This window comes from Thamnophis elegans, chromosome 3, assembly GCF_009769535.1.
Source record: "Thamnophis elegans isolate rThaEle1 chromosome 3, rThaEle1.pri, whole genome shotgun sequence".
NCBI lineage: Eukaryota > Metazoa > Chordata > Lepidosauria > Squamata > Colubridae > Thamnophis > Thamnophis elegans.
In genome coordinates, this window is record NC_045543.1 from 32,493,938 (window position 1) to 32,507,162 (window position 13,225).

The 13,225-nt window shown below is 40.3% G+C and overlaps 1 protein-coding gene across 1 annotated transcript in view; it reads right to left on the reverse strand.

Annotated features, from left to right (window-relative positions):
* Positions 1–826: 826 nt before the first annotated feature.
* SETDB2 (SET domain bifurcated histone lysine methyltransferase 2) overlaps positions 827–13,225 on the reverse strand; it is a 54,013-nt gene continuing 41,614 nt past the window's right edge. Inside the window, exons 17-22 of the mRNA XM_032213041.1 lie at positions 9,231–9,277; positions 8,101–8,165; positions 6,468–6,531; positions 5,273–5,395; positions 3,124–3,195; positions 827–1,788 (exon numbers count right to left, since the gene is read on the reverse strand). Of these exons, the coding sequence (XP_032068932.1) occupies positions 1,649–1,788; positions 3,124–3,195; positions 5,273–5,395; positions 6,468–6,531; positions 8,101–8,165; positions 9,231–9,277 (511 nt within the window). The 3' untranslated portion in view covers positions 827–1,648. The remainder of the gene's footprint in view (positions 1,789–3,123; positions 3,196–5,272; positions 5,396–6,467; positions 6,532–8,100; positions 8,166–9,230; positions 9,278–13,225) is intronic.

The following is a 13,225-nucleotide window of genomic DNA, read 5'->3' on the forward strand; positions in this document are numbered from 1 at the left end:
GTAAAGGTTGAGAAAGCAAGTCTGCTCAGAGCTAGACAGAAGTGTAACGGGAAGGAAAGGAGGTATGTTACTTCCTACTTTAGAATAGAAAAGAATTCTTTATTGGCCAAGTGTGATTGGACACACAAGGAATTTGTCTTTGGTATATATGCTCTCAGTGTACAAAGAGAAAAATAAAATACATTCATCAAGAATCATAAGATACAACACTTTAGTCCTTGTTGCAAATTTATCTAAATCTCAGTTTCTAGGAGGCTCTCCCAAAGGATTGAGAAAAGATTAAATACCTTGCATGATAGGCAATCACTTGAGGTTCATGATGTTGAAAGTGCAAATTTTTGGACAGGAGTAATTTATTATTTCTTTTATTGCCATGGTTTAATGATTGTGCTGTTATCTGATACCTAATAATAGTTTAGTTTAGTTTCACTTTATTTGTATGCCGCCCTGTTCCCTGGGGGGACTCAGGGTGGCTCACAGTTCAAAAGGGGGGGGGGGAAGGACAAACAATTTACAACATAAAGGCACTACATCATTTAAGAACTCAACAGTCATACAATTCGAGTAGGGGTTAGAGTCTTTAACCCCAGGCCAGCTGGGATAGCCAGATTTTAAGGGCGGCGCGGAAGGTCTGGAGGGTGGTGAGGGTCCGGATCTCCACGGGGAGTTCGTTCCAGAGGGTCGGAGCAGCCACCAAGAAGGCTCTCCTCCGGGTAGTTGCCAGTCTACACTGGCTGGCTGATGGAATTCGGAGGAGGCCTAATCTATGCGATCTTATCGGTCTAGTGGAGGTAATTGGTAGTAGGCGGTCTCTCAAGTATTTTTAATGGTTTAATTTGAATCACATACACATTTTTAAAAAGTGTTTTGGCTCATAATTCATGTTTATTTTCAAAATGGTCCAATCTTAAAAATTCTGCAAAGGGTATGTAAATGTAGGAGTACAAATGTATAAATTTAAATAACTATACATTATTAGAAAATACTTTTTACTAAATTATTACTTGCAATTAAGCAATTTGGAATATTCTTTAAGACATAAAGTTTTTAAGTAGCAGGTTTGCTGAAATGTTTTACTTGATGTGAACCAATTGAGATTTATATAAATTGGCCTCATTAGCACAGTGAACCACTATCTAAATATATGTATAAGTATATATGCACAATCTTTCTCATAAAACCTGAAGCAGGAAGGACAGTTTCTTTGGGAAATTAAGTAAGTGTATATGATAAGAGATACCGAGTCGGAATTGCAAAAACCTGAATGATCATTAAGTGGCAGGTAAGTATTGGGTATTTGTCTTTTTATCCTCTAGTGATCGTCGTATCGTAACCCATATCTGGTAGCTCTAAGATAAACGTAAACCAAAACCAGAGTGATTTACAGTACTATGTTAATAATGCCATCAGCAGATAAAATGTATATGGTGAATTCACTCATTTTCTTCCATCAATTTTCATCTAATAGAAGGTATTTGAAGCTATAATCTTGGAACTATACATTCTAATTTAAAACTAATGGTAAAACATTGGCTAAATCAAAAAGGTTTCAACTGTAAAAATGGAAAAATAGCAGTTACCCATGTGTAAAATGTCTTCTACCAAAGTAACCTGGAAAAAAATCAGTGAACATTTTAAAGATGGCAAGTTATTGAGAGATACTACTTAAGGTATTATCTGTGTCTTCTGAGGCAGGAAATATTGTTTCTTTTAAATCTCTTAAAAATTCAATCTGAGCATCCAATCCTTTCCGGTTATTCATTAGTTTCTGAATTTTTTCCTCAGTTCCTGTATAAATTAAAATCAGTGCTTAAGATTAGCAATATATGCAGAGATATATCTAACATATTATTTATGCCAAACACGCTACTATTAAAATATACAGATTTAGAAGAGCAATGCCAGGAGGGTAACAAGGTTGGGGAAACATAAGGGCCATAGACCTTCAGGAAGAATGTCAAATACGGGAACTTAGGTGGCGAGGTGGCACAGTGGTTAAATGCAGCACTGAGGGCTACTTCAGCTGACTGCAGTTCTGTAGTTCGGCTGTTCAAATCTCACCGGCTCAGGGTTGACTCAGCCTTCCATCCTTCCAAGGTGGGTAAAATAAGAACCCGGATTGTTGTTGGGGGCAATATGCTGACTCTGTAAACCGCTTAGAGAGGGCTGAAAGCCCCATGAAGCGGTATATAAGTCTAAATGCTATTGCTATTGCTATCTTAGGGTGAGCAGTGATGGGGACCATCCATTATTTTTGCCAACTCTTCTCTTCTATAATTTCCCCTCCCCTTTCTTTTCCTCTCTTTCTTTTCTTTCCCTTTTTCATCTGCCCCCAAAATAGAAACAACAAAACCCACAAACTTGTTGGTGAAAAATTGTCAAAGTATAACTGGTATGTAAAAGAGATATTCTATGTATCTCTCCAAGAATAACAACCGGAGGCACTCTTAAGCAGAGAAGCAGCGTACCAAGAGCTTTCTCCCTACTCCAGAATGGCAGAGCCAGGCACAGCAATCCGAAAGTATTGTTCCACAAAGTCACATACAAGTCAGTTTAAGAGTGCAACTGAAGTAAACGAGGCAGAATTGGCACAAAGCACCAGTATTGATTTGCAATAAAATAGTCCCCATCCTTTGTCTGCCTACAAAGCAATATCATTACATTTCATTTTACTGGATCATTTACATGGATAAAGTATCCATTAGCTCCAAACATCTATACAAGTTGTGTCAGAGTGCCAATTTACATTATTTGTATTATAATTATACAAATGACATTAAATAATAATATAATGTATCATCTATATAATATCATAAAAATGGTCCAAATTGCCACTGAAGCCATACAGTGAAAGTAATGCTTTGTTGTTTTGTGGAGAGAGTTGGGTAGAAAAATTGGTTTTTACTGTAGCATCTGAAGTCTGCTAAATGGAGGTTTCACTGTGTTGCCTGAAAATATTATTTGCTGAGTTTTTTTCCAGATCAAATGACTGACATGACCAAAGGAACACAGTACTTAAAAATAGGGCATTCTTATCTACTTATTTGTATTCTTAACTAGTTTAAAAGGAATAGCCTTGATTCAACAAACTATAAGAGTTATTACATTTTGTTTCATACATACCTGAATGAGCTGCTCTAAGAATATTTTCAAAGAGACCACAATCAAAAAGTGATATGACTGTTTTTTCATACTCTAAGGATAGAAAGAACAATGTTGATATTTCTTCAAATATACAAATTTCTTTAAAAATATGCATGACGATAACAATCAGAAGTATTTTTTAAAATCACCTTTTTATCAATACCATATCCGAAGTTGCATCTAAATTCCAAACATTAACTAGCAGATATATATATATATATATATATATATATATTTATATATACATACATACAACCCCTGGTAAGCCCCAATTATGGGAGGAAGCTAACTGCTTCCATCATCTGTCAATCAGCTCGTCACAAGAGTCCATCACGACAGAAACCCAATATTTTTACTGTTGCCTTTGTTATATTTGTGTTTTATTTGTGCTGATAAATAAATAAGGGGAGACTAGTATAGATCTATTTCAAGCTATTTAGCTCTCATCAGCTAGCAATACCCTTATACAGCACAGGTTCGAATCCCAGTAAGGGTATGGCTAGCTGATGAGAGCTAAATAGCTTGAAATAGATCTATACTAGTCTCTATTTATTTATTTATCAGCACAAATAAAACACACACATACATACATACATACATACATACATATATATATATATATATATATATAGAGAGAGAGAGAGAGAGAATTTACATTGTGAACAATTGAGGAAAGTAGAATGACAATTCATTAAATTCATTAAAAAATTGTTTTTACTTTAAGGCAACTCAAACAATTGGGGAATTTTCTGACATTTTGCAAGGCAGCTCTCAGAGAGAACAAAGCAGGCTCTTCTTCCAACAGCCGAGGTCTCCTCGGGTCCTCTTCCTTCCTCAGCTGTTGGAAGAAGCATTGGGCCCCGCTTCATTCTCTTTGAGAGTCGCCTTGCTTGCCTCAGTCTGATGTGAGGTGAGCACGGGCCAGGGAGAAATCGGGGAGGGGAAGGAGGCTGTCCCTAGCAGAAGCTTGGCTTTCTCCTCCCCCTCCCCCTGATTTCTCCCCGGCTGCACTCACCTCGTGCCACAGCAAGCATGTTGTGTGTGTGTGTGTGTCTGTGTAGGGAAGCTGGATGGGATAGATCAGCTGGGAGGCTGGCAAAGAAGCCTCAGTTTCCCCACTGCTGCAGCTTTCAAAGGAAGGAGGCAGGGATGCTGGCCGGTGCTTCCCTTACTGCTCACCACCACTCGCCCCCGTGAGATGGAGCATTACCTCCCCCTCCCTGCCATCTGCAGCCCGGGCCCCACCTGCGCTGCTTAGCCTGGTGGCTGGCGGCTGGCTGGGAAAGCAGTGAAGGTGTGAGCGGCGTTGAGCGGTAAGGGAAGCGAGCACCGGCCAGCATCCTTGCCTCCTCCCACCGAGAGCTGGGGCAGTGGGAAACGGAGGCTTCTTTGCTAGCCTCCCAGCTGGCAAAACAAATTTTCATGGTTCTGTGGGCGTGGCTAGGTGGGGGGCATGTGAATGATGTCAAGTAGGCCACGCCCACTCAGTCACATGCCCCCCACCTAGCCACATCCACAGAACCAGTAGTTAAAAAATTTGAAACCCACCACTGAGGCAAAGGCCTTCCACAAAATTGGTGAAGCAATCTTCAAAAGGAAAGAAGGCATAGGAGAACCACAGGTTCTCACTTAACAGCCATAACAAGGATCAGTAAGTATTACTAAGTCAAGTGGTTGTTAAGTGAAACATCCATGTGGCCATTCTACTTAGTGTGATGATAGTTCCAGCAATCCTTGTTGTGGGTATTAAGGGAAACTGACCAATGAAAAATAAAGCAGAACTATTTACTCCTGTGATTTGGAAAACAATTATTTTGATGCAAATTAACATTGCATTTGCATTTTTAATCCATCTCACTCCATTGAATTATATTTAGTTTGCAGTCAACCACTGTTCTAAGATCTTTCTCATACGCATGATTAGCAGATAAACGCCGTAAGAATTATTTAGACCAAACTGGGAAGCATTCATAGGAGAAAGATGACAGAGGATTGGAAACTGCAAAGGAACCAGAAACTTTTACCTCTGAGAAGTGAAGACTGGGAGGTGATCCAACAGTAGTCTTAGGATCAAACCTGTCGGATATGAGATCTCAGACAATTGAGAATTCCACATTCTTTACAATACCTGCTTCTGAAGTATTGTCGTCCATCAGCTTTTCCTGTGCCAGGCGAACAATATTCAACATTTCCTCAAATATTTCATTCAGAAGCCCAGCCTGCTTACACTTCTTTAAAAATTCTATCCTTTCTGTGGAAAGAGAAATACAATGATGTGCACTTTATATTTTTAATTTCAGGTTCATCTGGCACAGTGAAGCACTGTCCAGTAACAATTATTTCCAAGGCAGAAAGCATGAGGAAAAGGGTGGTGGTGTGGTGTTGAAGAAGCATCAGGAATATTCCTCTCAAAGAGATCAACAGGATGGTTTCTAAATGAAACAGCCAAAAGGCAACGCCTGAACTTCTGATTTTATTTCATTATTTTGTTTTCTTTTTCTCATTCAATGAATGAATGAATGAATGTATAAACAAAATAAAACATAGGACTCTAGGTAACTAGCAGAAATTAAAAAAGACAAAAGATTATTAAATAGGTAACAAATATAGATGCTGAGATTAAAAACAAATCAAGCAAAACCATCAACTTAAACAAGATACAAGCTCAACTGTATAACCCAGTCTCCAAGCTAGCCAACCAACCCAGGTTTTTAAGATCTTGTAGAAAGCAAGAAAGGTTGGGGCAGGACAAATCTCTGGGGAATGACACCATAACACCCTCCAAGGAACCCCAGATCACCCTCCCTTGTAGACAGACCTGAAGCATGCCTTTTAAGGTTTTAGAGGTTTAGGCTTTTATTACAAGGAGGCAATTAGGAATAGAAATAATTAAGTTGAAACTATTGACTGAATCCAGCAAAATCTTCCCAGATGGAAATTCTCCTCCCATTAGCAGGAGGCTTTTGAGCCATTAACCCACATGCCAAAAAAGCTGGACCAACCCAGTGTTGTTTAGACATGCTTCTTCAAGGGAAACACCACCATCCCCATCCAAACATCTCAGCTTCATCTTGTTTGAGCCAAATAGCTCAACTCTTTCATATTACAGATTTCTATGCAGAAATGAAGAACATCATCTCCATAATTCTCCATTAATGGACAATTGAAGAATCACCTCTAAGTAAGGAGATGCTATCTATAACTATACTTGTGATTGGAAAGGTGAGAAAGTTGCATAAACTGCCTTAGGACAGAAATAAATAACAACCATCACCCCTATATTAGGAATTCTAACAAATGACAAATATAGCCCATGTTTTTACCTTTGGTTTGGTCATGTTTTTCACTGATGACTTCCATGTTCTCTTCCCCAATTGTCTCACCATTCTGCCAATATTTGATTTAAAATAGCACCGTTATAAATGGCCCGGATTACTGATATAACTCCTATCGCTATATATTCATTTTTAACAAAGTCAAGTCTCAAACTAAATTCTTCCCAAGTATCTATACTATAAAATTATACCTACTCATATCTCATTTATTAGTAAAATCATTACAGATTTCTTACAGTAAATATTGTTTATAATGACTTTTACAAGTTTTTAAAAATGTTTTGGTCCTAAATTGTTTTAATAATAAAACTTTTATACTAAAAATCCCCCAGAAGTGCTCACATAGTAAAACAAAAAGTTTTAAAACTTACAACACAGGATGGCAGTACCAGCATACATACTACCAAAATTAAAACAAAAAGATACTGTAAGAATTACTTCCAAGTAAAAAAAGTAGAGAAATAAATTGTTAAATTTTCAGAATGTGACAGCTCAGATTATCAGCTTTTCTTAGACTAAGAATAGGGCAGTGATGGCGAACCTTTTAGAGACCAAGTGCCTAAACTGCAACCCAAAACACATTTATTGCAAAGTGCCAACATGGCAATTTAACCTGAATATTGAGGTTTTACTATCTAAAATAATGAAAAACAAGGCAGAGTTCAGCTAATTGTTCTAAGAAAAATGGGATAAATACATTTTATGCCCCTTCATTTTTTTCTGCTTTTGAAATATTACGTTTAGCAACATTAAAAAAGAAAATAACTTTTGTAATATCATTTCTTTCCCCCTTTCTCTCCCTCCCTTTCTCTCTTTCCCTCCCTCCCATTCTTTCTGTCTTTCTCTTCCCTCTTTCCCTCCCTCTCTTTCCCTCCCTCTCTTTCCCTCCCTCTCTTTCCCTCCCTCCCTTTCTCCTCCCCCTTTATCTCCCTCTCTCTGCCTGTTTCTCTTTCCCTCTCTTTCACTTCCCCCCCTCCCTGTGTTTCTCATTCCCTCCTTCTCTCCCTTTCTCTCACCCCTCTCTGTCTCTTGTCTGTCTCTTTCCCTCTTTCCTGTCTTTCCCTCTTTACCCCTCTCCCTCTTTCTCTCTGTCTCTCTCTTTTCCCTCTCCCTCTCCCCCTCTCTCTGTCTGCCTTTCTTTCTTTCCCTTCCTCTCTCTTCCCCATTCTTTCCCACCCTCTTTGTCTTCTCCCCCATTCTCTGCCTATCTCTCTTTCCCTCACTTTCCCTCTCTCTCCCTCCCCCCCGGGGGGGGGGAGGATCCCCTGAACTGGTGCTGGGTGGTGGGAATCTGACGTACATCCGTAGGCCAATAAGCCCAGGAGCAGCATGCCGAAATAGCATTTAATGGGGGTGGGTCTAGTACTATGCTTAACAGCTCTATTTTCAACAAGCATATCAATCTCTAGCGATGTAGCAGTAGCGGCAGTTATCAGTCAGAAAATGACACATGTCAAAATAAAAACAAAATGTATTTGAGATGCTCTAAGAACCTGAAATTCTGCCCCTACAGGGTGGGGGCCATGTGTGCCTGAGTCACAACGGAAGATGGTGACGAAGTGTGGCTTCTTAAAAGTTTTAGAAATGTCTCACTGAGACACTGAAAAGGCAACTTCATTACCATCGTGGTAGTAGTGGAGGAAGATTCTGTTAGGACCAGGGGCATTGCCGTCTCATTGTTTTCATCTAGAAAATAAAGTAACGAGATATCTCTTATAATACTTCAAGACAAAAACCAGAAAGAAATCCTAGCAGATTCATGAGATCTAAGGAATTTAACTCCTAAATTAAGTTCTAACTGATGTAAACACATTGAATTATGTTTGTTAAGGTTGTCATCCTGTAGCTCCCTTTGACAAACATCTTCCCAAAAGTGACTGCTTGAGGCATGGAAAAAGAGACTGAATCAAGAAGCAAGGAGAGTACCCGCAACTTATAATATGTAAGAAACCAGGCAAAAGGTGGCTTTCCATGTGTGTAAACAGAATGAAAATCTAAAATATTGGGACACAAATATATGTAAACGGGCATGTAAATGGTAGATATTACCAAAAGTTAGAAGCAGCAACTGCTTTCAATAATGGTTTCAGTCAGTACTTAGATGTCCAGGCCCTGCTCTACAGAATTAGGGATAGTCTCCAGAGCTTCGTACATATGTGAACAATAAATAATATATGGAGTCATTTAAAGCAGATTGGGGAATAAGACTGTTATTAATTATTAATATTATTAGTATTAATTATGCCAGACTGTTAAGATGGTTGTATGAGAGTAACACGCTCCATATATTTTCCTGCCATTTTATTTTTTGTTTTTATGTTAATTCAACTTTATGTTAATTCAACTTCATTGTTTTAATGGTTTTAGATCAGTGTTTCTCAACCTTGGCAACTTGAAGATGTCTGGACTTCAACTCCCAGAATTCCCCAGCCAGCATCGCTGGCTGGGGAATTCTGGGAGTTGAAGTCCAGACATCTTCAAGTTGCCAAGGTTGAGAAACACTGTTTTAGATACTTGATTATAACTATGTACATTGCCCAGACTCACTGTGTAAGATTGGCAGCCGTACAAATGTGATTGAACAAATAAAGAAATTAAGCTCATATTCAAACCACCACCACCTCAGTGCCCTGGTCGTTTTCATGGAAGAATGGCAAGGAGTGTTGCAACAATGGGTATATTTTTCTAAAATGTACTTCAGAAGCCTTGCTAAGGCAGAAGCAGATTTGAACACATTCCCTAAGTACATACCATAAACACTGGATCTCTTGGCTGGAATGTGATTTCGGCAGAACAGGCTAATAGAGGAACATAAAAAGAAATAAACTTATAGAAGCAAATATTTTCATTTTTATAAAGATTTAGCAAAGATCAATGAGTAATCAGGATTTTTTTCATAGATAGATAGATAGATAGATAGGTAGGTAGATAGATAGATAGATAGATAGATAGATAGATAGATAGATAGATAGATAGATAGATAGATAGATAGATGATAGATAAATAAGCAGATGACAATCAGTGTTCACACCAGAAGAATAATACAGTTAGGGCTGGCCACTTGTTGTAGCAGTCCAGGGGACTTCTCCGGCAGTGGTTTCATCGTTGTGCAAGTAGCACAGCTTTTTATGTAATCTTCCACCTCTGCTTTCATCTTTGGCCACCAAAATTGATGCCTGGTGAGGTGGAGTGTTTTTAGGAATCCAAAGTGGCCTCCTAGTTCCGCCTCATGGCTTCGCTGTAGAACTTCCAGCCTCAACCCCACGGGGACATACAGTTTGGACCCCTTCCAAGCTAATCCATTTTCCATCGTTAGGAATTCCTGGTTATTGTTGAGCCACTGGTCTGTTGGGAGCGCCAATTTCATAGCTGTCATCAGCTTATCCTGGCTTCGGTTACTGTCGTACTGCGGTTTTTTCGACAAAGCATCCCCCAACAAGTTTTTTGGTACTTGTTAGACCCCTGGGGTTTTTGTCTCTGCTGCAGGTGCTGCAGGTTTTGGGCTCTTGGATTCAACCATCCCTGGCTGGCCCTTTTCCTCCACCGGTGGTAGCAGCTCAAACGCAATCATCAATTTCCTACCACCATCTTCCCACTTTATCGTAGGCTTCCACTTGTCAAGCCATGCAAGCCCAAGATTATTTTTCCCAGCATCTCTGGAGCCACAATGAATCTGAGAAGCGCATAGTATCGGCCCACTTGTAACTTCACCAGTTCAGTTACTAGCGTGGCTTGGGCCCTTCCAATTAGCATTTCATCTACCTGCTCAACCCGAATGGGACAGGCTAGAGGTCTTGTGCTTATGCCTAGTTGCTTGACAATCGACATGCTGATTAAGCATCGAGTACAACCAGTGTCCACAACTGCTTCAACTTCCCCTTCCACCCCCGTCTCAGGTACTTGGAGGTTGACTTGGAAGGCAAAAGGGTGGATGGGTGCATTCACCATTGGGTCATCTTCAGCATTTTCTTCCTACGAGGCCTCTCCATTGGTAGGACTCTTCCTCACCTTAGGTTGGGGATCCTCTTCCAGAGGTTGTTTGCTCTTTCCCTCCTTCGAGGCCTCCCCCTGGGTAGGACTCTGTCACATTAAGTTGGAGATCCTCTTCCAGAGGTTGTTGGCTCAGATGACTCTTTTCTGGTGGCATCTGGGGCCTTCTGTTTACCACCGTGGCAGTTGGTGCGCAAGGTTGTGGCATTGGGGCTGGAGCCAAGCACTCTTGACGCTCTGTGGCCAAATTGACAGCAATGGTGGCATTTTATTGGCCCCCACAAGGGGAGGAACCTAGTTACATCTCTAAACTTAGGAACTGCCTCAGCACATTGTTCTGCTATCAATCCTGTAGCTTCCCCCTTGGTAATCCCTTCTTCCATTGTTGAGAACCTTTCTCTATAGGAAGGTGGGGTAAGAACCAATTGGGGCATTGCAGGGGAGACTGGAACTGGTGAGGAGGTCAATCCCTCGGTTGGCCACTGCCCAGTTATCTGCCATGGTGCCATCTGCTGAGGGAGGGCAGGTGCCCACTGGCATCCCTTCCATCCATGACCTGGGGTTAAGACCCATCCCGGGGTTGCCTGATTCACAGGTTGTAGTTGACCCAATGATGGCTGGCTAGGGGGGTTTATGTGCCAAGGCCCCCTCTTCTGGCTTGGAGGATTTTCCCATGTTGATGGCCAAGGAGGTGCCCACTGGCATCTTTTCCATCCATATTCTGGGAAGAAAGCCCAATTTGGTGGTGCTTCATTCACAAGCTGCAGCCCAATTTCCGGTGGCTGGCAAGTGAAAGATGCTGGCCAAATCCCTTCTTGCTGGCTGGGTTGCATTTCCCATTTTGATAGGGAATCTGTCTTCAACTCAGTTGCAGGATATTGGTTCATTTCATTTATCGCTGTTTGGAAGGAGTTAAAATCTCCACTAGTTTTTTTTTCCAAGCCTTGGCTGGGGGGAAAGAGGGGGAGCATGCACGGGAAGCCAATCAGAGATGACTGCATGAGGGTGGCTGGGATCTCCATTCATCAGACCTTCTGGCCATCCTCTAGTTGTGTGGAGAATAAGCCTCTCCAGCCCCCTCCATTCCATCTCCCTCAGGCTGTGCCTCTTCCCAGATGCAATAAATCTTGAAACAGAAATTCCTTCACCTTTGAAGATTTGCAGAGAAGCATCTCATCTCAGCTTCTTATCTCAAAAGGCTTTCTCATAATTGTTCACAGATATTTTATGCTGCCCGGTCAGTGTTGGGAACCAGCACCCCTTCACCAGCCCCCGTTGCCGGGGTGCTGGTGATTTATTTTAAAAGGAGATTTGATATAATGTCAGCGTTCCAAGTATCATACAGAATTAAATCAGAGTCCAAGGCAAAACTATCCACAGATGTACCAAGATGTCTGACTTATTAAATTGGAACTTTAAGGATAGTTTTGCCTTGGACTCTGATTTAATTCTGCATGATACTTGGAACTCTGACAGAATACTTATCTGAAGTTACCATAAATCAATGTATTTTTAATGCTCATCTCCATTCCCCATTGTTATAATGAAGGTCTGACCAGAATACATTTATTCTAGCTTTATTAATATATGTGTATCATGCCAGGAAACCTCTCTTTAGCCAGATTTGATGCCTTCTCACCAATGATTATTGAGGCAAGATATAATAAATCTCCAGTTCAAAAGAATCTGAGCCATGCACATTTCACAGTACTCCCCATTTCACTGGGCTGATTTAATAATTCTTTTGAGATCCTTGTAGGTCAGATGAGAGAATGTACTTTTCTACCGGTTGATTTATTCCCTGGAAATCTGCAGATGGATGGTTAAATTCTGTTCTACGGATATTGCTGAATGTGGGCTTTGAAAATAGCTACGCATTGCTGATTTATAGACTGGATCATTTAATGTAGTACATTGTTTGAGCAGTTTTGTATTTCTTTATCCTTCACCACTCGTATCTTTTCATTATGTTTTCATAGTAATCTGTTCAATCTTTTGAATTGGTCTTTGGGTAAAAATAAAATTTAGTTACCTCTCAATTATTTTAATTAGATAAATGCAATTCTACTTATCAAGTATTTCCTTTTTTCTATGACTCACTATGGGCCTTCCTCAAGTCTTTGGGAATAGACCTCTGTTGTGGAAGCCCACCTGCATTAACTGTACTGGAATTCAATAAGCAATCCCGGCTTCTCATACCAGGCTAGCTTAGAAGTTCTCACACTCTGGATTCATTTTTCTGTAGTGAGTAAAGTGAGTAATTGCTACAAAAAGTCAGCTTCATCCTAACCTAAAGAATATATATTCAGAACTAAGATAGCTTTCAAAATGTTTCAGAAGGCATCTTGATAATTCAATAGTCTCTATCTTTTCCTGCCACAATCCTAGCAATCCCAAGCTTAAGGGAAAACATGAATGATATAGCAATACTTTCCCACTCAACTGATTATTGAGTATTTATTCTTCTATAGCACACAGACCTGTTCTGACCCTCTCCTCGGCAGTAACGAATGCCGAGACAAGCTTAACTGGAATGTACTTTAATTAGCAAAACACCAAAACCTTGGTGGCTGAAAGCCAAGCATAACAAACAGATAAGGACCTTGGCAGCAACTCAGACAAACTCAGGCAGCAATAAACACAGATAAGGCTTGGCAGCAATCCAGCCTGCCAAGCTCATAGTCCTTTCCTCCGACATTCAATCCTGCGTTGACTTCTACAAAGAGGGCCGTGTGCACAAGTAGCTTTTATAGTCT